The sequence below is a fragment of the Caretta caretta genome, chromosome 3 (assembly GCF_965140235.1).
Source record: "Caretta caretta isolate rCarCar2 chromosome 3, rCarCar1.hap1, whole genome shotgun sequence".
In the NCBI taxonomy this organism is placed as follows: domain Eukaryota; kingdom Metazoa; phylum Chordata; order Testudines; family Cheloniidae; genus Caretta; species Caretta caretta.
Window position 1 is genome coordinate 121,149,928 of NC_134208.1, and position 26,734 is coordinate 121,176,661.

At 46.2% G+C, this 26,734-nt stretch overlaps 1 protein-coding gene across 7 annotated transcripts in view; it reads left to right on the forward strand.

Moving 5' to 3' along the window:
- Positions 1 to 26,734, forward strand: part of SYTL3 (synaptotagmin like 3) — a 71,462-nt gene that overhangs the window by 14,321 nt on the left and 30,407 nt on the right. For all 7 annotated transcript variants that reach the window (XR_012667702.1, XM_075126837.1, XM_075126840.1 and 4 more), the window contains 3 exons: positions 2,647 to 3,250; positions 4,740 to 4,955; positions 12,758 to 12,822. Coding sequence is in view for 6 of the 7 variants with exons in the window: in XM_075126837.1 (XP_074982938.1) it covers positions 3,141 to 3,250; positions 4,740 to 4,955; positions 12,758 to 12,822 (391 nt within the window). In the remaining variant the exon portion in view is untranslated. The remainder of the gene's footprint in view (positions 1 to 2,646; positions 3,251 to 4,739; positions 4,956 to 12,757; positions 12,823 to 26,734) is intronic.

The following is a 26,734-nucleotide window of genomic DNA, read 5'->3' on the forward strand; positions in this document are numbered from 1 at the left end:
CTGCTTTTAAACTCTCCTGAATAGGTCAGACCAACCCAAATATAGACTTTATAACCTAATAGAAACAGTATGATTTTGTAAGATATGCAAATATTCTGAATATGATTCAATAACTGTTTCCCTTCTGCAGATGCAACAGTAATATGCATTATTATTAAAAAATAACACACTTTTTCTTGTGTTCAGTTTTTTGAAAGCTATACATATAGAGCCAGTTTCTGCAGTTTCATCAAGCAAATGCTTTTTGATTTCAGTGAGAGTTTTGTACAAGTAAGTACCACAGAATATGTCCCATAGATACAAAGCAATTCTTGCGTGTTTTTATTTAAACTTTGTTGTCACGGTTTATAGAATCATAGAAGGTTAGGGTTGGAAGGGACCTCAGGAGGTCATCTAGTCCAACCCCCTGCTTGAAGCAGGACCAATCCCCAATTTTTGCCCCAGATCCCTAAATGGCCCCCTCAAGGATTGAACTCACAACCCTGGGTTTAGCAGGCCAATGCTCAAACCACTGAGCTATCTCTCCCCTGGTTCTTGAGGTACCCAGAACTGTGAATCATCTTGTTGCCCCCCTCCTCCAGCAAGAGGAAGTCTTGTTTGTGGTTGCTGGGTGTTAGCTTCCTGACTGTGCCAGCCCTTCAACCACTCAAGCATTCTCCTCTGGACTATGCCAGCCCTAGTTTAGCAGGTTAGCAATAGGTGCACCGAAGTCCCTTTGAAGTGTTCCCCTGCAATATCCAGCCCCTGACACTGATTACTCTCAGCAATTTCCAATCCTCTGTACCCAAAGATGCAGTATACCCTAATTTAGCAGTTGTACCTTAAACCACTGCTCCTGTAAATCACAGAGCACTTGAGGGTGCTTATAAAACCAAAGAAGATTTATTAAAGTAGGAATAGGGATTTAAGTAGAAATGTGAGAGTGGTAGAAAAAGTGGTTACAATATGAAACAAAATCATAAAATGTGAACCTGGGTCTTCACTTATTAATAGTTACTTTTCTTAGCTAATAAAGTAGATTTCACCCCCCCCAAGTTTGTCAGTTGCAGAGCTGGCTAGTTTCGGAAGAGCCAGCATTCAAATGCTCATGAAAGCACCCTTCTCTGCCAGGGGTTTTCCTCAGTGAATGGATACAGAGTGCTTTCCTGTACACTCTGGTTATCTCTATATGTACAGCACTGCAGTGGCGCATCTGGTGACGACGCTTTATGTCAACAGGAGAGAGCTCTCCTGTCAACATAAAAAAACCACCTCTGAGAGCAGCCGAAGCTATGTCGGTGGCAGAAGCTCTCCCCCCGACATAGCGTTGTGCACATGAGTGCTTATGTCTGTGTAACTTATGTCGCTCGGGGGCGGGGGGTGGATTCCACCACTCCCCCCCCCCCCCCAAGCAACATAAATTTTGCTGACATAGGCTATAGTATAGACATTGCTTCTCTTAAAGTGAAGCAGTCTTTTGTCTTTATTCATACCCAGAGTCATTTCCGGCCTCCTATAATGTTCCTTTTCACCTCCAAGTGGTTTCAATAATTTGCAATTGTCTTCGATAGTTTTCTGTTGATTGTTCTGGGGTGTGGCAAGGGTAGACAATAGAACCTTGCATTACCTCGATGGCTGACTAAGGAGGGGTGACAGCTCCCTCTTGCTTGAATAGGTCATCATGGAGACACGTTACCCCGGTGACTAATTTTTACTCAAAGTCCATAAAGCCTATTTTCCATATAAATACATTATTTCATAAATATTACTTGTACATACATATTGCAATGAGATTATGACTCTTGACAAATTAGGAGCTTTCTCTAGATACCTTACATACTACTTTTTAATGAATAAGACATGTAAAAGACATCTTTGGTGTAGTGAGTTTGTCAGGTCTGAGATGAGAAAAAAGGGTCTCTGTGTCACATTCATCTATTTCTCTTTCTGTATTTTCCTGCTTCTTGTATGTTTGCACATAAGTAACTCATCAGTTTGGGATGAGGAGCTATTTGTGCACAATGCAAGAAATAAAACTGTATCCTCTTGACTTTTTGTGTTTGTGTATGTTTAACAAAGATAGCAGCTCTGCTGTGTGCAAAACCTTTTATCTAGCCTCTACAGAAAGAAGCTAGTTATGATTCAGATGACAGGTCCATTAGCTATTAAAACGTATAAATAATTGATAGAAACAACTCTAAGGGGTGTTGCTCTTTCTCCTTTTATTACAAGTTTTTAATGCTTTGTCACTTCCATAAGATGAGATGTACAGCTACTAGTCAGCTAAGGAGCACATATCATAACCAATATATCTTCAAATCATGAGGCCCCCAGGGCAGCCTCTGAATTTTCTTGGCAGCTACTTTTATTAATTGATTGATTTTTTTGCATTATCAGCACAACACCAAAATTAGTCTTTTCTAAGCTATTAATGCAGAAAGCTAAGCATTAATGAAACATGTGGGAATGATGGTAATGCTGACTGAAGAATGGTCTGTCTTGTTCAGTATCTCCAGGTTACTCCAGCATGTCTGAATCAGTGTGTGAAAGGTATAGTTTGTGTACGGTAGAGTTTGTTTTTCACAGAGTAATGCCCAGATGCTAGCAGAGAGATGTTGAAGAAGAAGAAATGAGGAAAAATAACACTTTATCTTTGTTTTTCTCTAGGTCCTGAACAAGATACTATTTTTATTCTAGTTACTTCCTACCATGAAATTTCTAAAGCAAGAGGGCAAGTAAGACAAGCTGTTTTCCTCTCCTTCATGCCCTTTTTCTGTGTGAAGGGTCCCTCAGCCTGGTGATTACAAATAAAATCTTACTTTGGGCTATTGTCAGTTTTGGAGCCACTCTCAGCAAAAAAAGAACTTTCATATGAAAGGCAGCAGACTGTTGTGACCCTGCTAAATGACCGTATTCATCAGGGGGCAGAGACACTCTGGAAATTATGATTTGCATGGAGATGAACACTCTTTTTTTCTTTTCTTCAAGAGTATGACACAGTAGAAATGTATCACCAATGAAATAAGAGCACAGGCACATAAAAGAACTCATAGACCTCCTGCATGCCATATTATACTCCAGACAACAGTCATATCTGTCAGCTTGGATATAGTAGAACTGTGTAGTGCAGGAGTCTCTAAAGGAAGTGAAGTGTGGGGAAAATGACCTGTGAACTGAATCTGAACTTCCTTAAGGAATTGGAACGAGAGACAGTTTTACAGGTCCTGTACCGTGACCAGATGGTGAGAAAAGTGGATGAGGAAAGGATAAGGTATTTTGCCTTTTTTGTACTATGCCACCATTTCTCTTTGCTTTCTTCTCTAATCTTATTTCATCTCCTATCTTTTTTCCAGTTGGGAAAACTGAGAGGTATCCAGTGTGTCATGGCTCACTATCCATTAGAGCTGAATAAATACTGTGCATTGAATAAACTACTCAATGAATTTAGCTTCTAGCATTCCTAGAAAAAATCAGGCTACCACAAGGGTTACTCCCTCAGTGGAGAGTTTATAGTTAATTCTCCCTCATCACATTCACAGGTGCACGTGGATTGTCCCAGTTACAAAGAATGAGATCAGGTCTTTGACTGATTTACGTCATTTCATCTGTTCCAGGATTCTCACAAGGGGTTTTGGGAACCTGTTCCCCATGCTGAGTGAAGCAGTGTCCCATCCCATATAAATTTTATGCCAAGTGCATTGCATGTACTAGCGTGCAATTTTCTGTCATCACCAGAGGGTTTTATTGGCTGAATGAAGAGTTTAAATTTATTTCTCTCTCAGTACCTTCACACGGATATTTGATTTGTAAAGGGTGAGGTTAAATCTTTGTCTAGCTTATTTTGTTTCCTGTGTACTAGGGCTCTGACAAGGTGTTATTGTTTTTTTGGAACCTTGCAACCTACTTTCTCAAGCAATAACCCACCCCATATAAAACATACCATTTGGGTTGCTAATATTTACACATGCAACTTTAAAATTCTCTATGTTTTCACATTTGAGTGTAGGCCCTACAGTTTGCTTTCTGCAAGTATTTGTATGATTAAAACTTAAATGTCTGTGGAAAACAAATGCTAATAGGTTGTAAGCAAAGCTGAAACAAATTCATTTTTAAATTTGAGCAAATACAGTAACTTCTTTGGTATTTACTCAGTTCAACTTTGTATAGTCAGAATATTCTCCTGCAGAAGGGTTATGATGTAACCAAATAGTGCAGGGAACAGGATTCTTAATGTTACTGATCCTTGTCAGAGAAACACTGAACTACGGTTATGTCAGGTAAGTAAAAGCAACAATTTTCAATTTTTTGTTTTAAAATGGTTTTGGTTTTAGTTTTTGTAATTTTAAGTCTACACATAATTCAGTTAAATTCACCTTAGCTGATTCATGTATTTAATGAAGATGTTTTTGCAATTCTCATTCATGAGTCAAATTTGCAAAGGGAACCAAACCCCACTTCTTTTGCATGTGCACAGCTTTGAACACATGATCACTTGCATACATACTTTTTGGCTCCCTGTTACATGTGCATAATTTGCATGTGCAGAGCACCATTTGTACTAGATTAGAACTCCATTTATGTGCAGAAGTGGGGTTTCATGTGCAACTGATAATGCAAAAAAATACTGTATGAAAGTGATTTCAGGCAACGTAAAAATAGAGGCCACAATCTGAAGATTTGACCCATAATTATTATCACTATTGGACACAAACATTATCAGTTTGTGATTGTACATATTTTTATTTGCTTGGTGTGGACAGGAAATTGAAAATTCAGCTGCAGCAACTTCGTTGGAAGGGGGCAAAAAGTGTAAGCCATGAGTACCAAGAAAGATCCTGCGCTCGCTGTCAGAAATCCTTGGGACTGGTGATGAATAGAGGTGCAGTGTGCAATGGATGCAGTCATCGAGTGTGCTCTGAGTGCCGTGTCTGCCTGAATCCCTATTTGTGGAAATGCACCATCTGTTATGCTCATGGGTGAGAAATTTGACTAGTTTTGCTGAGCCATCTCTGTTGTTTGTGGTGTTGTAATAGTTAGAGAAGCAAATAAAATGCCTAAATTGTTATAATTAAGGTAGCATTGACAAGAGTTGAAAGCCTGGGGTGAAAACCTCACCCCGTTGAAGTCAGTGGGAATTTTGTCATTGACTTCAGTGGAGCCAGAATTTCACCCCTTCTGTTTAGCAAAATGGACAGGTCACAGAGACTCAAACATGCGTCAGTATTTCCTGGGGCTGTGATAGTGTTAGATCTCATAAGGTAGGGCAGGATTTGGTATAGTCAGTTCTTCCATAGAAATTATCTGAAGAAAACCCAGATAGCTGCAGTAACTGATACTGTGATTCTCACAGATGGCTATCTTCCCTATGAGTCAGTACTGAACCAGTGCATTCCTGCAGGGTGCTGGGGATCTTGTGCCACAGGAGGTGCCATCTTTTGGATGAGATGTTTGGCTGAGTTCTTGACTACTTCCTTGTCATTATTTTTCCCAAGGCCCTTATCACAAGAGTAGAGGTATCCCCATTGTGTTTAATAATAATAATAACAATAATAATACTTAATAATTAATATAATAAATAATATGAAACTATAGTACATGTAGATTAAAAATGTATAACAAATATTAATAACAACATTCTGATGACAAGCGCATATAGTCAGAGACAGCCCTATGCTTATCTAATTTAAATTTGTTACCTTTTGATTTCATTGCATATTACTTTGTTCTTGTATTACCAGAAAGTGTAAACAAGAGTTTTTGATTTACCTTCTCTGTACTACTATATTAAATACCTCCACTGAATATACTCTTATTCAGAACATCCTGTCTAAGCTCAATAGTCCAAATCAGGGATATTCTGATACATTTCTGACTTTGATGAGAAATGTTGTGGTACTTTATAGGCAAAAACAGAGTTTTGAAATCAAACGAGCAGTTCTGAAGGTGAAATTCATCCCTGTGCATAGGGCAAGTATTTTAAATGAAATTCATCACTGTGAAGGAGGTCAGTATAAGGGCTATGCACCACGTAAATCCCTCTTTACACCTCAAATTTAGGTTGAAATAAGAACTCAAGTGGTACATAGGTCTTGTACTAGCTTTTTGAACAGGATTGACGATCTGTGGATGGTTGCCAGTTTAAAGTCAGTTTTCAGAGTAGCAGCCGTGTTAGTCTGTATCCGCAAAAAGAACAGGAGTACTTGTGGCACCTTAGAGACTAACAAATTTATTTGAGCATAAGCTTTCGTGGGCTACAGCCCACTTCATCGGATGCATAGAATGGAACCTATAGTAAGAATATATATATATATATATATATATATATACACACACACACATACAGAGAACATGAAAAGGTGGAATAAGAGGCTAATTAATTAAGATGAGCTATTATCAGCAGGAGAAAAAAAACTTTTGTAGTGATAATCAAGATGGCCCATTTAGAGAGTTGACAAGAAGGTGTGAGGATACTTAACATGGGGAAATAGATTCAATATGTGTAATGACCCAGCCACTCCCAGTCTCTATTCAAACCCAAGTTAATGGTATTTAGTTTGCATAATAATTAATATGCCATTAACTTGGGTTTGAATAGAGGCTGAGAGTGGCTGGATCATTACACATATTGAATCTATTTCCCCATGTTAAGTATCCTCACACCTTCTTGTCAACTGTCTAAATGGGCCATCTTGATTATTACTACAAAAGTTTTTTTCTCCTGCTGATAATAGCTCATCGTAATTAATTATATCTTCTTACTATATGTTCCATTCTATGCATCCGATGAAGTGGGCTGTAGTCCACGAAAACTTATGCTCTAATAAATATGTTAGTCTCTAAGGTGCCACAAGTACTCCTGTTCTTTTTAAAGTCAGTTTGTGTATCTTGGGTGACAGTGCAGACTTTAAGAATGCACAATGAATGTCTTTTCATGTAAATTGTGATTTTTAAACAATGTATTTGAAATGCATTTATCACAAAACAGGCACAGTAGTTTGCTCGACATTTGGGGCTAAATAATTATGAGTTTGTTTTTTTCGGGGGGAAGGAGGGAAAAGCAGCTTTTGAATTATATGAGCTCCAGAACCATTATCTCCACCTCCAAAGTGCTTTTCTTTTTAGCGAAAAGGGGATGGATTCATAACTATTTTTGTGTGTAGGAAACCATAAGTTAAAGACAAATGGACCACATTTTTTCTCATTTGTTTTTTAAGACTATTGTTCAGAGGCTAAGTGTAACATGGAAAAACTCTTTTTATCCCAAAGCAACTAAAAATAGAGGTTTATAATAAAAGTGTCATTTCAGCCAATTAAGATCACATCATATCGTATCTCATATCATTACTTATCCTGATATTTAGTAATGCATGCAGCAAGACACACACACATAAACACGCCCAAGGAAATCTATTTTTCTGTCTATTGCAGACGTTGAAAAATTATGCATCCTCAGTGAGTGAAATTTACCTTTGAGGAGAAGGACAGCACAAGGCCCTGTCTGCGCTTAAGCCTCATTTGAGCTTATCACTTAGGGCCTGATCCAAAGCCCATTGGAATCATTGGGAGTTTTTCCATTGACTTTAATGGGCTTTGGTTCAGGACTATAAAGCTTAAGAGATGGATAGGGCTATGTGTGGACCCTCTGTAATGGAGTAGTTCTACTCAGTGCCCTATATTTTATGGGAAGAGGAAAGATGTAGAAATTTAGAGTCTGATTTTCAGAGATACAGTACTGAGCACTCATACCTTCTGTTGAAGTCAAGAAAAGCACGTTGACTTCCGAAAATCAGCGTCTAAATGACTTCTTGCAGAATCTAGGCCAGCAGAGTCTCTGTGTGTCTTTGTGATGGCAAGTAGAGTGACTGCTTATAAATGATCAATTACAAAACATACTGGTGTACATTTGATAGGCAGTATAATTTCATTATCTTCATCTTGATTTTTTTTAATCCTGATGCTATTATCTAGCTCTCAGTTGCTGTTAAAATGTTTTTTCCCCCACAAAACATTGGTATCAGCAACATCACTGACGTTCTTCCTCCCCTACCCTGCTCTTTAAATACTAGTTTTAGATATTAGATTATCTGTGGAGACAAACTTCATAGACCAAACTGAGCATAAGCAATGACAAAAAGGCTACCATAAAACACCGTTTTTGACATTTCAAAAACAAAATGGAAATGTATTTCCTGTGTGCTGTATCTAGATGATTGTAGGTATTACTATGAGTCACGCATAAGTGAACAGAAATCAGCCATCATCCTCTGTTCATGGTCTTGCTCTGATAAGTTTATAAATGTGAATAGAAGTATCTTTTAACTTCTCATATGCCCTTTCTCTGTGCATGGCTGAGGGCAAATATCTCTAAAGCAGTCCCATTATAGCCTTGGATATGATTTATCACAGGGCTACATACATGTCCCCATTTGCTAGATGAACACTGTCAGCCAAATTCAACTCTTAAGTGCTCACATCCCACCTGTCCAAAGAAAATAAATATTTAACTGAGGTCGGCATTTGGTTTGCTATATCGTGAGTAGAAAGAAGGCCAAGCTGCAATGTTCCAATTGGCATCTTAACCTCAGAAAGTTTGGGGATGTTCAGATCAGGGATTTTGGGGCTGATCATATTGTTAGTCATGTAATGTATTCAAACTAAATAAATTTATAGATTTATAAATTTATAGATTTAAATTTATAGATTTAAATCTGGATTGAATGAATGCTAGATGTAAAGTAACATTTAAATATGTACATCCTGTGGTAAGATGGAAGCGGTGAACAAGGATAAAGTTATTTATCATGTTGTTTGTCTTTCTAAATCAGTGGTCCCCAAACTTTTCAGGGTAGCATCCCCCTTACCCCTGTCCATTCCCCCCATAAAAGCATGATTTTATGGAAAATATATCTCTTGTTCAAGAAATTTGATATATTTTTTTGATTTTGAGATTACAGGTATGGATGATAAAGGTAACTGTATTGACATAGTATGGATTTAGACATCTGTCAGGTGTTTGATTTAGTTCCGCATAACATTCTGATTAAAAAATTAGCACTATACAAAATCAATATATCACATATTAAATGGATTAAAAACTGGCTAATTGATAAACTTCCAAAAATAATTGTAAATGGGGAGTCATCATCCAAAGCAGGTGATTCTAGTGGGCTCCCACAGGGATCTGTTCTTGGTGTAATGCTATTTTGTATGTTTATCAATGATCGAGGAGAAAATATTAAATCTTTGCTGGCAAAGTGTGCAGGTGACATGAAAATAAGTAAAATGGTAAATAATGATAAAGATAGGTCAATTATACAGAGCAGTCTAGATCACTTGGTGAGATGAGGTCATTTGAACAACAGACAACGTATATAGGTCAGTTACAGGATTGGGGACTCTGTTTTGGAAGCAGTGACACTGAAAAGGATCTCAGGGGTCATGATGAATAACTAACTGAATATGAGCTCCCTGTGTGTTACTGTGGCTAAACTGGCTAATGCAATTGTTGGATGTATAACCAGGGGAAAATCAAACAGGAAGTTGATATAATTTATGTATGCATACGTTTGGCAGAAACTGGGAATGGGTGACAGGGAATGGATCACTTGATGATTACCTGTTGTGTTCATTCCCTCTGGAGCACCTGGCATTGGCCACTGTTGGATAATGGGCTAGCTGGACCTTTGGTCTGAACCAGTATGGCTGTTCTTATGTACAACACTGGTGAGACTGCTACTAGAATAGTCTGTCCAGGTCTGGTCTCCACACTCCAAAAGGGTGTTGAACAATTGGAAAGAGTTCAGAAAAGAACTACAAGAATGATATGAGGTCTGGAAAACTTGCCTTACAGTGGAAACTTAAGAAGTTAACTCTATTTATCTAATCCATGGTTTATATATAGCCACATGGGGAGTAGTTCTGGTAGCATAGGGCTCTTAAATGTGACAAAGGCATAACAATGCCCAGTGGTTGGAAGCTGAAGCTAGATAAATATAAGCTAGAAATAAGGTGCACATTTAGAACAGTGAGTGTAATTAACCATTGGATCAAGTTACCTAGTGTTGTGATGGATTCATCATCACTTGAAGTCTTTAAGTCAAGACTGGATGTCTTTCTAGCAAATATGCTCCAGTCCAACCACAAGATATAGGCTTGAGGCAGGAATTACTGGGTGAAGATCACTGGCCTGTGGTGTGTAGGTCAGACTAAATCAGGGGTGGGGAACCTGTGGCCAGATCCGGCCCGCTGCTTCATTTCATCTGGCCCACGGCAAGTCTCTGTGCTGCAGGCCGGAAGCCCCGGCCTTGGTGCCCTCTCTTCCGCCCCCTCACGGGGCTTGAGCCGCAAGCACCTGCTTGCCAGGTTGCCAGAAGTCTGGTTGGCTCTGTGCTGCTCCCAGCATGTCCCTGTGGCATCTAGGAGCAGGTGTGATCAGGGAAGCTCTACGCGTTGCCCCCATCCCCAGCGCCGGCTCCGCAGTTCCCATTGGCTGGGAATCGCGGCCAATGGGAGCTGCGGGGGCAGCACTTTTGGGCCTGGGCAGCATGCACCATGCAGAGCCCCCTCACCCCTCTGCCTAGGGACTGAACATGGCGGCCGCTTCTGGGAGCAGCACGGAGCCCCAGCAGGCAGGGAGCCTGCCTTAGCCACGCTGTGCCACTGACCAGGAGCCGCCTGAGGTAAGTGTCGCCCGGCCGGAGCCTGCACCCTGAGCCCCCTGCCCCAAGTTGGAACCCCCTCCCGCACCCTAACTCCTTCCCAGACCCCGCACCTCATACTTCCTCCCTACCTCCTGCCCCAACCGTGAGCATGCTCCTGCACTCCAAACCCCTTGGCCCCAGCCTGGAGCCCCCTTCTGCACCCCAAACCCCTCATCCCCGGCCCCACACCGGAGCCCTCACTCCCTCCCACACCTCAGCCCCCAGCCCAGAGCCCCCTCCTGCACACTGAACCCCTCATTTCTCCCCTTGTCCCTACCCTGGAGCCTAGGGGAGGCCCCGAACCCCCTCACCTGCTGGGCTGTGTGTGGCCCATGACTGATTTTTTTCCGTGGGTCAGTGGTCCCTGGTAGAAAAAAGGTTCCCCACCCGTGGACTAGATGGTCATAAGGCCTTCTGGCCTTAAAATGTATGAATCTAAGAAAACTTAAAAATAACACTTCTGTCTGAATATTTTCACCTGCTAAAGTTACAAATAATAGAATGAGATTGGAGAAAATATATTTATTTTTGTCTATTTTTCTTTGATTGTTTTATGCATTTGATGGCACTTTGTATCCGATCCACAGCATTTTTTTTATTTTATCTGATTAAATTTTCACAGTTGCACAAAATTATGGGTTTTAAGCATCTTTTTCTTCATTTATAGATTTAAATTTTCACAGCTGTGGGAAATTATGGGGGGAGTTCACACAAGGGGGGGCAGACAATAATTATTTTATCATAGTAGACGTTGAGATTCAAAAAATTGAAGCTTTATAACCATCAAAACACAAATTGTCTACATCACATGTCAAAATATACAAAGTAAATATCCTCAAGTCAAACTTTAATAAATTCTCAAGCAGTACGTTTCTTACTTTGTCTATCTATACATTTTTATTATTACTGATGGAAATATTTCTTCTTCAGTTTGTGTGTGTATGGTGAAATAGATGTTTACCTGCATTTACCGATACAAATCTAATCCTTCAAGCCTAATCATAGCACATTATATGGATTTAAAGCAGTGTCCAGAACAGTTATACCAGAACCTCTACTGCCAAATTTTCTGATTCCATTGTCTTAAATTAAGCACCATAATCTATGGTTAGACACCTAAATAAATGGCCTGATTTTAAGAGGAGCTGAACATACTCCATTTCCAATGGAGTAAGTTAAAGTTGCAGGTGTTCAGCTCCTCTGAATACAAAGACACTTATTTAGGTGCCTAAAAATGGAACCTAAAACCAAGCTGAAACAAAAGCACACAGCGTCCTAAACACTGTACCATATTTTAAAAGGGAATGAATTGAGAACCAGCATGGCAACTCAACCGCTGCATTTCCTGGCCTTTGTGAATTTCAGTCAGAATTATATATAGTTTTTTGGTTTTGTTTAGTTACAGGCTTTTGAATTTTTCTCAAGGATCTGTCCTTATGTGCATTTCATACTCATTAAAATATCACCCATTTGATCTCATGATCCTGATGCATGCAAGTAATGTGCATGACAGTTGCTACCAGTGGCACTAGCTTCTTGAAAGAGGAGCAGGGTAAGGTTAGGGTTAGGCCATGGCACCACCACACTGTCCACATCAATGAGGAGGGAGTGTGTTGCACCTTCTAGGGTTATGGCACTGCAGCATGTGCTGCTCTTATATAGCCATTCTGTCTTACACCTAGGAGCGCACACTACAGTACCTTTACATTCCCTCAAGCTAGGTTATGGCAGTAAACAGCAAGCTAGCCCTAAGGACCTTATCTGAGGTCACAGAGCAAGTCAGGTGCAGAGCTAGGAATAGAATCAAGGACTCTTGACTTCCAGTGTGTTGCTCTAAACACTAGATAATATGTCAGGGCAGAAGAGTTCTTACAGGGAGCACAAAGCTGATCACAAAGCTGAACTCAGGGTCAGATTGTAGTGATCTCCCATTAGTTATACTGTACAATTAAGAAGGATCACTCTGTAGTCTTTGACTGTTAATTAGATTTTTGCCTTAAGTGCACATGTATATGGTCCTGAAAATTCATCTTGGAAACTGTGAAAAAGGTTCAAATATCTGTTTGTTTGTTTTTCAGAGACATTAAAGTGAAGACTGGGGAATGGTTCTTTGAGGAACGTGCCAAGAAATTCCCAGCTGACGGTAATTACTGGAGCAGGCAACAAACTGCTTTGCGGTGTATAGTCTTCATCTAACTAATATACAATACAAAATCTTGACACACTGCTTTGTTTCATTTTTAGCCCATTTAGTAGGAGATAGGTCTGAAATAAAGACTAGATCTTGTGGTATGTGTCTCTACAGTGGGTGTAAGACAGCAGAATGCCTGCCTGTTTGCCTCAAGCATAAGCCAGAAGAAGGCCTTTAAAGGGCAAAGTACTTTGACTGGGTAAAATGAAACATGATAACTATATCAATTTGAACAATGTAACTGAAATTGTGAGCACCAAATAAGTGTGCACCTTAAGACGAATAAGAAATACAATGGTCTGTGAAATAAATATAGATGCACTAGCGTATGTGGACTGCAAAGAGATGTCTTGCAGCCTTTTAAGTTAATGGCAAAGTTCCTATTGATTTCAGTGATGTAGGTTCAAAGCTTACAAAGAGGACAGGATAGAATAGACAATAAAAAGGGGAAATTTACAAACCTACCATGAGACAGTGTTCAGCACATACTAATCTATGGGAACCTAAACCAAAACCTGTTTGGAGCCCAGTTATGCCATCCCCCTTGTGTAGGGCCCTCCTATGCCACTGGGGACACAAAGTAGCCAATGGGTGTGTGGTGGTGGCAGATCCATCCTCATCCACAGCACTGGAACCCAAAGCAGGTCAAGTGAATGAGGAACATGCTGCATCATGTGGTGGTGGCAGATCCATCCTCATCCACAGCACTGGAACCCAAAGCAGGTCAAGTGAATGAGGAACATGCTGCATCGCCCAAAGGGCTGCTACAGTGTGTGCTCTACCCCTGCATTCTGGGGAAAGGATTGTGTTTTATGAGACATAGTCCCTTCTTGAGCTCCCCTGGGGGTGGTGTCGCTTCCCACTTTCCCTATCTGGGACCTGTGTCTAAATGACACAACCTGGACCATAGTATCCCCATTTTATGACTTCAGATGTAAGAAGGGATAATACGCAGGTGAAGCCAATAGACACTGGTCCTTAAAATACCCCCTCAGGGAGCTGTGTTTATCTGTGGAAACATTAGCAATATAAGAGAAGAAGGATGTTATACATTAAGTAATCAAGCAGTCTTTGAAACAACAGGTATTCACTGAAAGCTGGCATCAAAACAAAGTGAGAAGATGAGTAATGATACACTTCCTTGCTAAAAATCAGACAGCAGTTATTTATCAACTTCACTGAATCCCCTTCTAGATAGAACACATTTCCCAATTTAATAATGTTGGTTGATTCACCTTCTTGCGGTCAGTGGAGTTCCAAAAGTTGTTATATGCGCTCATTTCTCTCTCTCTCTCTCTCTCTCCCCAGAGGTGGTTGGTGAGAGTAGTAAAGATGTAAATCTAAACAATCTCTCACAAACACAGAAAAGTGATTTTCTGTTATTCTTCTTCAAGTGCTTGTTGATGTCCATTCCAATCAAGTGTGTGCACGCACACTTGCTCGTTGGCTTGAAGATTTTCCCCCTAGCAGCATCCATTGGGTTGTCCTGGGCGCCCCTGGAGTCGTGCCCTCGTGGTGCCTAATATATAGCCCTGCCGACCTGCCACCCCTTCAGTTCCTTCTTACTGCCAGTGACAGTGGCTGGAACTTCCCGTAGCTCTTGCTCAGCAAGTTCATTCTGTATCTGGTTGTATATAGTTAGTTCGTTAGTGTTATTAGTGTCTTAGTATAGAGTTTGTTGCCCACCGCCTTTTCCCCCACTCTGCTTCCTGGAGCCGTGATATGCCACGTTCCCCAGGTTTTAAAAACTGTGTGGCCTGCACCAAGCACATGCCAAAGAGTGACCCGCACTTGTCGTGTCTACGGTGCCTGGGGAGACCCATCAGAAAGATCGTTGTAAGATGTGCTGCAAGTTCCGTCTGAGAACTCTTAAGGAAAGGGAACAGTGCTCAAGGAGATCCTGATGGAGACAGCTCTACGCCCCCACTCTGACCCAGGCTTGGGAGACACGACCCCTACTGTGTCATCCTCGATGTGGAATGCCCTGGTGCCATCAGCGAGCTCGGCACCGAGAAAGGATTCTTCTTCTTCAAGTGATTGTTCACGTCCATTCCAATTAGGGGTGCATGCGCTGCATGCACGGACGTCGGAAATTTTTCCCTTAGCAGTTCCTGTCAGGATGGCAGGGGAGCCCCTCAGAGTAGCGCCCTCATGGTGGTGTATATATTACCCTGCCGGCCCGACCCCCCTTCAGTTCCTTCTTACCGTCCGTGGCAGTGTTGGAATGTTCTCTCTCTCTCTCTCTCTCTCTCTCGCTTGTGAGTGATCCCTTAGCCTTTCATATGTAGTTATCAGTTAGTTATCAGTAGTTAGAAATCCATTGTCTCAGGTGTCTGGAAGCTACTTCCAGCACCAGCCTTGGGCTGCGGTGAATGCCGCAAGCCCAGGGTTTTAAAGCTTGCGCCACGTGCCACAAGTCTATGCCCAACAGCGACCCCCACAATTCCTGTCTCCGGTGTCTGGGAGAGTCTCATCAAGCAGAGCGCTGCAAGATCTGCAAGGCCTTTAAGCTGTGCACCAAGAAAGAAATGCTGGAAATGGCCCACCTTGATTATCACTACAAAAGGTTTTCTTCTCTCCCTCGCCCCCCCCCCCCCCCCCCGGCTGGTATTCGCTCATCTTCAGTGATCACTCTCCTTACAGTATCTATGATAACACCCATTGTTTCATGTTCTCTGTGTATATAAATTTTCTCACTGTATTTTCTCACTGTATTTTCCAGCTGTAGCTCACGAAAGCTTATGCTCAAATAAATTTGTTAGTCTCTAAGGTGCCACAAGTCCTCCTTTTCTTTTTAAGAAAGAAAGAGACTTTCGCCTTAAGCAGTTGCTCATGGAGGCTGCGTTACAACCTCCAGCCTCCAACCAACCGGCACTGGCATCCTCGGTGCCAAGTGCCCCGGCATCCGTGTGTGACCTGGCACCGCAAATCATCGGCACCGAGACGGGACAACAAACTTCGGCACTGGTCGACTTCTCCGGCACCGACTAAGCGGCACAAGCACGGAGAAAGAGGGCGCTCTCCCCAGAGAGCTGCTAAGCCGCTCAGAGATGCTCCCGGCACGCAAAGACACATTGCGGGCCCAAGCCAAGAAGCTGCACCGTTGACTCTGGCGCCACAGGGCCCGTTGAGTCCGGTACCCAGCGAATTTAGTGCTGACAAGGGGTTGGAGGAGGTCCTTGAAGATCCCTCCACACCCGACACTTTTGAGGCAGCAAAAGACCTCATTGAGTTGTCAGTGCCGAGCCCCCTCCGGCACCACCTAGAAGGGTGCTATCCAGAGGGAAGCCAGCAATGGTGCGCCGTTCAGGTCACCATCTCGGCACCACTCCTGGTCGAGTTCGGCATCCCATTATTCCCCGGTGCCCACAACCCAGCGTGAGGTTACAGCACTGGAGGCGAACCAGCCAGTGCCACCCGCGGCGACTGCACACCAGTCCCCGACACCGATCCCAGTCCCGGAACTCCCGGTACCATTCGTTGTCCTGGTCAGCCAGGCACCACTCCCTGGCACCCTGCGACCACTGCATGTTCAGCACTGCTGTGGTCCACTCAGTCAGCATCCTTGGGATCCGAGGCCGACTCTGGTCGCTCTAGCTATAGTAGCCATTCCAAGTCGCCGCACAGGCACCCATCAAGGACAAGGGATGCCACTCTCTCCCGGCCACCCCCAGACTCACAAGAGCAACTGGCGCCCCCAGACCCAATATCCGAGATGGCGCCAAGCTCTGCGACACCTCAAGAGGTGCCAGCCCCGCAGGGCCCTGAAGTGACCCAGGTCTGTGGGGACACAGAGGAGGGTCTAGATGAGGACAACCTCTTCCCCAGACGAGGTGGTGGGTATGTCAGTGTCAGGACCGCCACCAATAGACCACAGGGCTCACCACGAGCTGCTCCGCAGAATTGCCCTCAATATGGGCCTTCAGGTGGAAGAAACGGTCGAGCACGAGGATCCTATGGTGGACATTCTGGCCCCCAAGGGTCCCTCCAGAATTGCTCTCCTTTTCATAAAGACCATACAGTCCAACTACAACACTATTTGGCAGACCCCAGCCTCCATCATGCTGACGACTAAGGGGGTAGAAAGGAAATACTTGGCCCCTTCCAAGGGGTATGAGTTCTTGTTCTGGCATCCGACTCCTTGTTCCCTAGTCATTTCAGCAGTCAACGAAAGGGAACGACACGGCCAGCAAGCCTCAGTCCCCAAGGCCAAGGAAGCTAAGCATTTGGACCTCTTCGGTAGAAAGGTCTACTCCTTCAGGGGCCTCCAGCTATGCATAGCCAACCAACGGGTGATCCTCAATAGACACAACTTCAACTCTTGGATGGCAGTGTCCAAGTTTAAGGATCGCCTGCCCCAGGACACACACCCTGAGTTTGCAGCTTTAATCGAGGAAGGGAAAGCGGTGGCTAAGACTTCCTTGCAAGCCTCCCTCAATTCGTGCTGCCAGAACCATTGCCTCTGGGGTAGTCATGCGACGCTCAGCGTGGCTCCAGGCGTTGGGCCTCCCTCCAGAGGTCCAGAATACCCTCCAGGACCTTCCTTTTGCGGGGTCAGGCCTTTTCTCGGAGCAAACGGACTCCAGGCTTCACAGCCTCAAGGATTCTAGAGCCACGCTGAAGTTGCTACGCTGAAGTTGTATACGCCGGCAACCCAGAGAAAGCCCTTCAAGCCTCAGCCTCCGCAGCAGAGGCAGTATCAACCCTGACCCAGGCAGGAGCCGTATCGCAGGTGGGGCAGAAATAACAGGCGCAGACAGAACAGCACACCTAACCAGGGCCAGAATAAGCCCCAACCTGGAAACAAGCAAGGGTTTTGAGGGCGCGCCTGAGGACAGTGTACCAACCCAGTTGCCGGATCCATCCCCATGATTTTTAAACTGATTAACCCACTTCTACCATGCGTGGTCCCATATAACATCGGACCGATGGATCCTACGCACAGTACAGGTGGGATACACTCTCCAGTTTTCCTCCTCCTCTCCCTCCCACCCATCTTCCCCGTCCCTCTTCAGGGACCCCTCTCACGAGCAACTCCTTATGCAGGAGGTTTGTTCGCTCCTCGAGATAGGTGTGGTGGAGGAGATTCCGCAGGAGCTAAGGGGAAAGGGGTTTTACTCCTGTTACTGTCTAATTCCCAAGGCAAAGGGGGGTCTTTGACCCATTTTAGACCTTCGCGGACTCAACAAATTTTTGGTCAAGCTCCAGTTCCACATGGTCTCCCTGAGCACTATTATTCCATCTTTGGATCTGGGGGATTGGTACGCTGCTCTCGACATGAAGGACACATATTTTCATATCGTTATTCATCTGACACACCGACGCTTCCTCCGGTTTGCCATAAACCAACATCACTACCAGTTCATGGTTCTCCCATTCGGCCTCTCCACAGCCCCCTGAGTGTTCATGAAATCCATGTTGGTGGTGACAGCCTTCCTGCGGAAAAGGCAGGTTCGAGTGTTCCTGTACCTCGACAACTGGCTTCTCCCAGGTCGTTCCAAGAAAGAGGTTCAGTCCCACATAACGATGGCCATGGACATGTTTCACAGGCTGGGGCTCCTCCTCAATGTGCCCAAATCTTCTCTCATACCCACCCAAAGGTTAGAGTTTATAGGGGCAGTCCTGGACTCAATACAGGCAAAAGCAAGCCTTCCAGAGCCCAGATTCCAGGCCATAGAGCAGATCGTAAATTCAATGCTTTGGTATCCCACTACCACATTCAGGTGTTGCCTACAGCTGATAGGACATATGGCAGCATGCACGTACATGGTCAGGCATGCCCAACTGAGACTCAGACCCTTACAAGCGTGGCTCGCACTGTCTTACCGTCCGTACAGAGGCCCCCTGGACCGCATGGTGACAGTCCTGGCTCAGGTGCTAGAATCCCTGTGCTGGTGGCTGGACCAACTAGTGGTCTGTGCAGGGGACCCCTTCACCAAGCCCCAGTCTTCTCTGACGTTAGTAACAGATGCATCAGTTCTGGGCTGGGGCTCACACTTAGGGGACCTGAGGACGCAAGGCTTGTGGTCGAGGGACGAGATACCTCTCCATATCAACCTGAAGGAGCTCAGGGCGGTTCATCTGGCCTGCCAAACCTTTCATGCCACATTACAAGGTCACAGCGTGACAGTCCTGACAGACAACACCACTGCCATGTTCTATATAAACAAACAAGGCGGAGCCCACTCCTCACCTCTCTGTTGCGAGGCTCTCCTTCTCTGGGACTTCTGTATAGCCCGATCCATTCAGCTCGAAGCATCCTACCTCCCAGGAGTGCGGAACAAGCTTGCGGATCGCCTCAGCAGGTCTTACCACATGCACGAGTGGTCAATCAGGTTGGACATCATACAGTCAGTCTTCCAGAATTGGGGTTATCCCCAAGTAGACCTCTTCGCCCCCGAGAGCAACAGTCAGTGCCCTCAGTTCTGCTCATTCCAAAACCACAGTCCAGGCTTGGTCTCTGATGCGTTCTTAACACCATGGGGCTGGGGTCTGAAGTATGCCTTCCCTCCTATCCTGCTTGTCCACTGGGTCCTCCTTAAAATTCACAGAGACAGGGCGATGGTAATCATGATTGTCCCATCTTGGCCCAGACAGCATGGGTATACAACCCTTATAGAGCTGTCCATGAATGCCCCTATTGCCCTGCCCCTCCACCGAGACCTGATCACGCAGGACCACGGGTGCCTCCTTCACCCAAACCTGCAATCTTTGCATCTCATGGCTTGGTAACTCTGTGGCTAAATTCCATGGACAGAGAGTGCTCTCAGTCGGTGAGACAGATTCTCCTCGGCAGTAGGAAACCTTCCACTAGGGCTACCTAACTGGCAAAATGGAACAGGTTTTCCTGTTGGTGTAAACCCAAGTGCCTTCAACCACTCCAGGCTTCCTTCCCAGTTATTCTAGAATACCTCCTGCGCCTTAAGCATCAGGGTCCGTCCCCTTCCTCCATAAGAGTGCACCTGGCAGCCATTTCAGGTTTCCATTCAGGGGAGTCTGGGCGCTTGGTGTTTTCTAATCCCATAGTGGGGCGATTCCTCAAAGGTCTGGAAAGGGGATTCCCCCAATTCTGGCCCACCGGTCCCAACCTGGAACTTAAACTTGGTCCTCTCCAAATCATGAGCCCACCATTTGAGTCCCTGGCCACTTGCTCCCTCCTCTACCTCTCTTGGAAGGTGGCATTCCCGGTGGCCATTACTTCGACAAGGAGGGTGTCTGAGCTGAGAGCCCTCACCTCTGAACTGCCTTACACAGTGTTTCATAAGGACAAGATGCAGCTTAGACCACACCCTAAATTTCTCCCCAAGGTGGTCTCCCAATTCCACATGGGTAAGGATATTTGCTTACCGGTGTTCTTTCCAAAACCCCACATGAGCCTGGGACACTGCAGCCTACACACCCTGGATGTCCGGAGAGCCTTGGCGTTCTATATAGAGCGAACGAAACCTTTCCGCAAGTCGACTCAATTGTTTGTCACCGTAGCTGACAGAATGAAGGGTCTTCCTTCTCTGTGCAACGCATATCATCCTGGATCGCAGACTGCATTTGCACATGCTATGAATTGGCCAAGGTTCCAGCCCCAGCAATTACGGCCCATTCAACCAGAGCACAGGCATCTTCGACAGTCTTTCTGGCTCAGGTCCCTATCCATGAGATCTGTAAAGCAGCCACCTGGTCTTCAGTACACACGTTTACAACCCACTATGCTGTTAACCAACAGGCCAGAGATGATGCAGCAGTCGGCAGAGCTGTTCTCCAATCAATCGTTCCATGACTTCTACCCTCCTCCTATGGTAAGCTTGGAAGTCACCTAATTGGAATGGACGTGAACAATCACTCAAAGAAGAAAAGACGGTTACCTACTGTCAAGGTTCCTTCCCCAGTCTGAACTCTAGGGTACAGATGTGGGGACCTGCATGAAAGACCCCCTAAGCTTATTCTTACCAGCTTAGGTTAAAAACTTCCCCAGGGTACAAACTTTGCCTTGTCCTTGAACAGTATGCTGCCACCACCAAGCGTTTTAAACAAAGAACAGGGAAAGAGACCACTTGGAGATGTCTTCCCCCAAAATATCCCCCCAAGCCCTACACCCCCTTTCCTGGGGAAGGCTTGATAATAATCCTCACCAATTGGTACAGGTGAACACAGACCCAAGCCCTTGGAACTCAAGAACAATGAAAAAATCAATTAGGTTCTTAAAAGAAGAATTTTAATGAAAGAAAAGGTAAAAGAATCACCTCTGTAAAATCAGGATGGTAAATACCTTACAGGGTAGTCAGATTCAAAACATAGAGAATCCCTCGAGGCAAAACCTTAAGTTACAAAAAGACACAAAAACAGGAATATACATTCCATCCAGCACAGCTTATTTTACCAGCCATTAAACAAAAGGAAATCTAACGCATTTTTAGCTGCATTACTTACTAACTTAACAGGAGTTATAAGGCTGCATTCCTGATCTGTTCCCAGCAAAAGCATCACACAGACAGATAGACCTTTTGTTCCCCCCCACCTTCAGATTTGAAAGTATCTTGTCTCCTCATTGGTCATTTTGGGTCAGGTGCCAGCGAGGTTACCTTAGCTTCTTAACCTTTTACAGGTGAAAGGGTTTTCCCTCTGGCCAGGAGGGATTTTATAGCACTGTATACAGAAAGATGGTTACCCTTCCCTGTATATTTATGACACCTACTTTTTCATAACTGTTGTTCTTTGAGATGTGTTGTTCATGTCCATTACAGTACCCACCTCCCCTTCCCCTCTGTTGGAGTCAACAGCAAGAAGGAACCAAAGTGGGGGTCGGGCTGGCAGGGTAATATATATACCACCATGAGGGCACTACTCTAGGGGGCTCCCCTGCCCTCCTGATGGGAGATGCTAAGGGAAAAACTTTCCGACGTCCATGTACGCAGCATGCACACACCTAATTGGAATGGACGTGAACAACACATCTCGAAGAACAACAGTTACGAAAAGGTAGGTAACAGTCTTTTCCCGAGACACTCAGCACTGACACAGCTCCTCATGTGGCCCATCTGATAGTAGGCACCATTCCCACTCACCAGTGCCTCAAAAGAAGAAGCCGGGTGACTGTTCTCCTCCAGCCAAGTTACGAGACATGTGACCCCAGGTGGGCCACTCTTCAGGATCCCGTGCCGGGGCCATGTCAACTTCTGCCCAAGTGCGGCAGTTGAGTCCGGCCCCACCTCGATTACTGGCGCCTACACAGCAGCTGCAGCTCCCATCATCGCTGGAAGCGTACCAGGCTGCTCAGGACCTCCTCCATCTTACGGCACCGTTCTCGCCTGCCAGGGAGGAACCCTCAGCACCAGTGGATTCGCGTCCTCCAGTGCATTCAAAGGGGAAGTCGGGTATGGTGTCAAGACAATCCCCCTCGCCATGTTCCTCGGCACCTACCTGCTTGGACAGAGAGCCTACCCGTTCCCTGAGCTCTCGACATTCAAGACACCGAGGATCGGCTCCTCCATGGTCTTCAGTGTCTGAGACCTCGAAGTCAGAGTCCGTCTCCTGTTGCTCTGGGTGGAGCAGAAGTTGCAGGTCGAGGTCCGGCAGAGACATGAGAGAGCCCCAGGCATGGCCTCCGCAGTGGCAGAACCCGCCTCAGTGGCCCTTCTGGACCCCCTGGGCTTTTCACCAGGGCCAGGGAGGAACCCAGGGTCTATGCTCTGGGACATCTTCCGTGGACTCTGCCACCTTCATGCCACCTTCTGCTACGCATCTGCCCTCGGTGTCTACGGTCCTGACACCTCTGCCTCCAGCTCCATTGTTGACTCCAGCACTGTGCTTGGCTCCGACCTCAGCACCGCCCTTCATGGCATCAACACACCCATCTCCCACGCTTGACCTTGATGCAGGCACCGGCGGCCCCAGGACTGATGTTGGCACCAGGGCCCCTGCTTCCAGTGGCTCTTGTGAGCGTGCCGATGTAGCTCCCTCCTGTAGGGCTGGTGACTGCGCTGACACCTGCTTCAACATCCACAGCCCTGGCATCGTCCATGGCACCACTACCTCCAACACTGCCTCAAGAGTCATGTGACCCCTCAGGGGCAGATGGTAGGGAGCTTCCACTCCTGGCACATGCTTCCTCCCCATCATCACTGCACGAAGCATTGGTGGGGACAGCCATAGCCATATGTTGCTACGTAGGGCTGCCCAGGGTCTGGACATCAGGGCTGAGGAGGTGGTAAAGGAGGCTGATCCCATGGTGGACATCCTAGCGCCCTCGGGACCTTCACGTATACCCTTGCCACTTACAAAGACCATTGTGGACACCACTAAGACCTAGTGGCAGACGCCGGCATCCTTGCAGCTATTGCCAATCGCAACAAGCAGCGGTATTTCATCCCCTCCAGAGGGTTCGAGCATTTATACTCTCACCTCCTGATTCGCTGGTGGTTGATGCGGCTAACCAGTGTGAGAGACAGGGCTTCCAAAGACCCTCCCCAAGGAACAGGGATGCTAAACACCTAGATCTTGTGGGGAGAAAGGTCTACTCGACAGTGGTTTGCAGCTCTGTATCGCTAACCAACAGGCCATTGTGAGCAGGTACTTGTACAACACCTGTGCAGCAATGGCAAAGTTCATGGAACTCGTCCCTTCGGATTCCCGAGCAGGGTTCACAGCCTTGGTGGAGGAAGGGAAGCTAATCTCCCGGGCTTCCCTGCAGGCTACATTAGACGCTGCAGATGCCGCCACTAGAGTGATGGTGATGGGGGTAGCTATGAGGCGCAAAGCTTGGCTCCAAATCTCAGGGTTACCCTACGAGGTCCAGCAAACCATTCAGGACCTCCCATTTGAGGGCGGGACACTGTTTTCAGAAAAGATAGGCAAGCGGCTGAACAGCCTGAAAGACTCCCGAGCCACCCTCAAATCCTTGGGCCTGCATGCCCCCACCACGCAGTGGAGACACTTCCGCCCGCTCTGCTAGAACCCCCTCAAAGGTTCTAGCAGCAGAGCTGCCAGGACGGTTCTCGGAGGAGGAGCAGGAGTGGCAGGAGGAGGCAACACCCTTCCGCAACTCAGGGCTCTGGCCAGCCCAAACAGCCCTCTGGCCCTAAACCAGCCTTTTGAAGGTGCAGTCGAGGATGGCGCACCAGATCATGAACTGGATCTAACCCGCCTTACCTTTTCCTCGTGACTATCCCCTTTCTACCATTCATGGTCCCCTATCACCTCGGACAGCTGGGTGATTCGCACAGTAGAGAGGGGATACTCCATCCAATTCTGTGCCCTCCCGCCCTTCCACCCTCCTTCCCCGTCCCTCTTCAGGGACCCTTCTCACGAGCAACTTCTCATTCAGGAGGTGCAGTCGCTCCTATCACTAGGGGTGGTGGAGGAGGTTCCTCTGGAGCACAGGGGCGAGGGCTTCTATTCCCGGTATTTCCTAATACCAAAAGCCAACGGTGGCCTCAGGCCTATCCTGGACCTACGCGAGCTCAATAAGTTCGTGAAGAAACTCAGGTTCAACATGGTCTCCCTGGCTTCCATCATCCCTTCACTAGATCCAGCAGACTGGTATGCCGCCCTCGACTTGAAGGACGTGTATTTTCACATCGCGATCACTCAGAACCACACGAAGTTCCTCAGGTTTGTGGCCAATGGTTCCCACTACCAATTTACTGTCTTTCCGTTCGGCCTGTCAGCAGCAGCTCGAGTATTCACCAAATGCATGGCTGTCTTCACCGCTTTTCTGCGGAGACATCAGGTACAGGTATTTCCGTACCTCGATGACTGACTGATCAAAGGCCACTCCAGGACACAAGTGGAAACTCAGGTCACGTTTATCAAAGCCACCTTTGACAACCTGGGTCTGCTCCTAAATGAAGCAAAATCGACTCTGTCCCCCGTCCAGAGGATAGAGTTCACAGTGGCAGTACTGGACTTGACCCAAGCCAGGGCATTCCTCCCACAGGTGAGGTTTCAAGCCCTCAACGACATGATCCAGGGAGTCACGCAGGTTCCCACCACTGCTGCAAGAAAGTGCCTGGGGCTTCTCAGGCACATGGCAGCCTTATGTACATGATACGACACGCCAGACTCAGGCTTTGGCCACTACAGTCGTGGCTAGGATCAGTCTATCAACCTGCCCGGGACGGCTTGGACAAGATGGTGACCTTGCCTCCCCCTGTCCTCGATTCACTATGGTAGTGGACCAATGCCCAGCAGGTGTGCTCAGGGGTCCCCTTTGCTGCCCCACAGCCATCCCTGTCGTTGGTGACGGACATTGGATTTGGGTTGAGGAGCTCATCTGGGGGACCGCAGGAACCAAGGCCTCTGGTTGCAAGCAGATCTGTGCCTCCACATCAATGTCAGAGAGCTCAGGGCGGTGCGCCTAGCATGTCAGACATTCTGCCCTTACCTAACTGGACAATGTGTTTCAGTCATGATGGACAATACAGCTGCAATGTTCTATGTCAACAAACGGGGACGCACACTCCTCTCCCCTGTGCCGGGAAGCCCTCATGCTATGGGACTTCTGTGTAGAACGTTCAGTGGACCTCCAGGTGTCATACCTGGCTGGGATTCAGAACAAACTGGCAGACCGCCTCAGCAGGTCGTTCCGCAGCCATGAGTGCTCCCTTCGCCCAGACGTTGCAACTTCAGTCTTCCAGAGGTGGGGATTTCCCTTGATCGATCACTTTGCCACACGACGCAACAGGAAGTGCCAGCAGTTCTGCTCCTTCCAGAATCACAGCCTGGGCTCCACAGCAGATGTGTTTCTCCTCCACTGGGAAGGGGCTTTCTTATATGCCTTCCCGCCAATACCACTTGTTCACAAGGTCCTGCTCAAGATGTGCAGAGATGGTGCTCGGGTCATACTGATAGCACCGGCCTCGCCTCGTCAGCATTGGTCAACATCTCTCCTAGACATGTCAGTGGGAGCCCTGATTACCTTGCTGCTCTTCCCGGACCTTCTCACACAGGATCACGGATGTCTCCAACAGTCTCCTGCAGTCGCTCCATCTCACAGCATGGAAGCTCCATGGTTGAATCTGTCAGAGCTTTCCTGTTCAGACCAGATTAGACAGGTCCTCCTTGGCAGTAGAAAATCCTCGATGAGGGCCACGTACCTTGCCAAGTGGAAGAGATTTTTAATCTCATCGGCACAGCGCGACTCGCCACTGATACTAGCCTAAGTGCTGCACATTCTGGACTACCTTCTATATCTGAAACAGGAGGGTCTCTCGTTACCTTCTATAAGAGTGCACTTTGCTGCCATCTTGGTATTCCACCTGGGTGTACAAGGCCGCTTGGTTTTTTTGTAACCCCATGGTCAGCCGCTTCCTAAAGGGGCTCGACAGGCTGTACCCGCATGTTTGCCAACCAGTTCCTGCTTGGGACCTCAACTTGGTCCTCTCTAAACTCATGGGGCACCCCTTTGAGCCTTTAGCAACATGCTCCCTGCTCTACCTCTCCTACAATGTCACGTTCCTGGTGGCGATAACCTCGGCCAAGAAGGTGTCTGAGCTCAGGGCTCTGACTTCAGACCCATCCTACACGGTGTTCTTTAAGGACAAAGTTCAGCTCAGGCCACACCCTGCATTCCTCCCAAATGTTGTGTCGCAGTTCCAAATCAACCAGGACATTTTCCTTCTAGTTTTCTACCCTAAACCTCATTTTAACAACAGGGAGCAGAGACTCCACACTCTGAACTTCTGAAAAGCGCTTGCTTTCTACACAGAGAGAACTAAACTGTTCAGGAAGTCGGTCCAGTTCTTTGTGGCAGTGGCAGACAGGATGAAAGGCCAGTTGGTTTCGGCCCAGCGCATTTCATCATGGATCTTGGCCTGTATCAGCAAGTGCTACAAACCTGGAAGGGGTCCTCGTGCCTCCGATCACTGCGCAC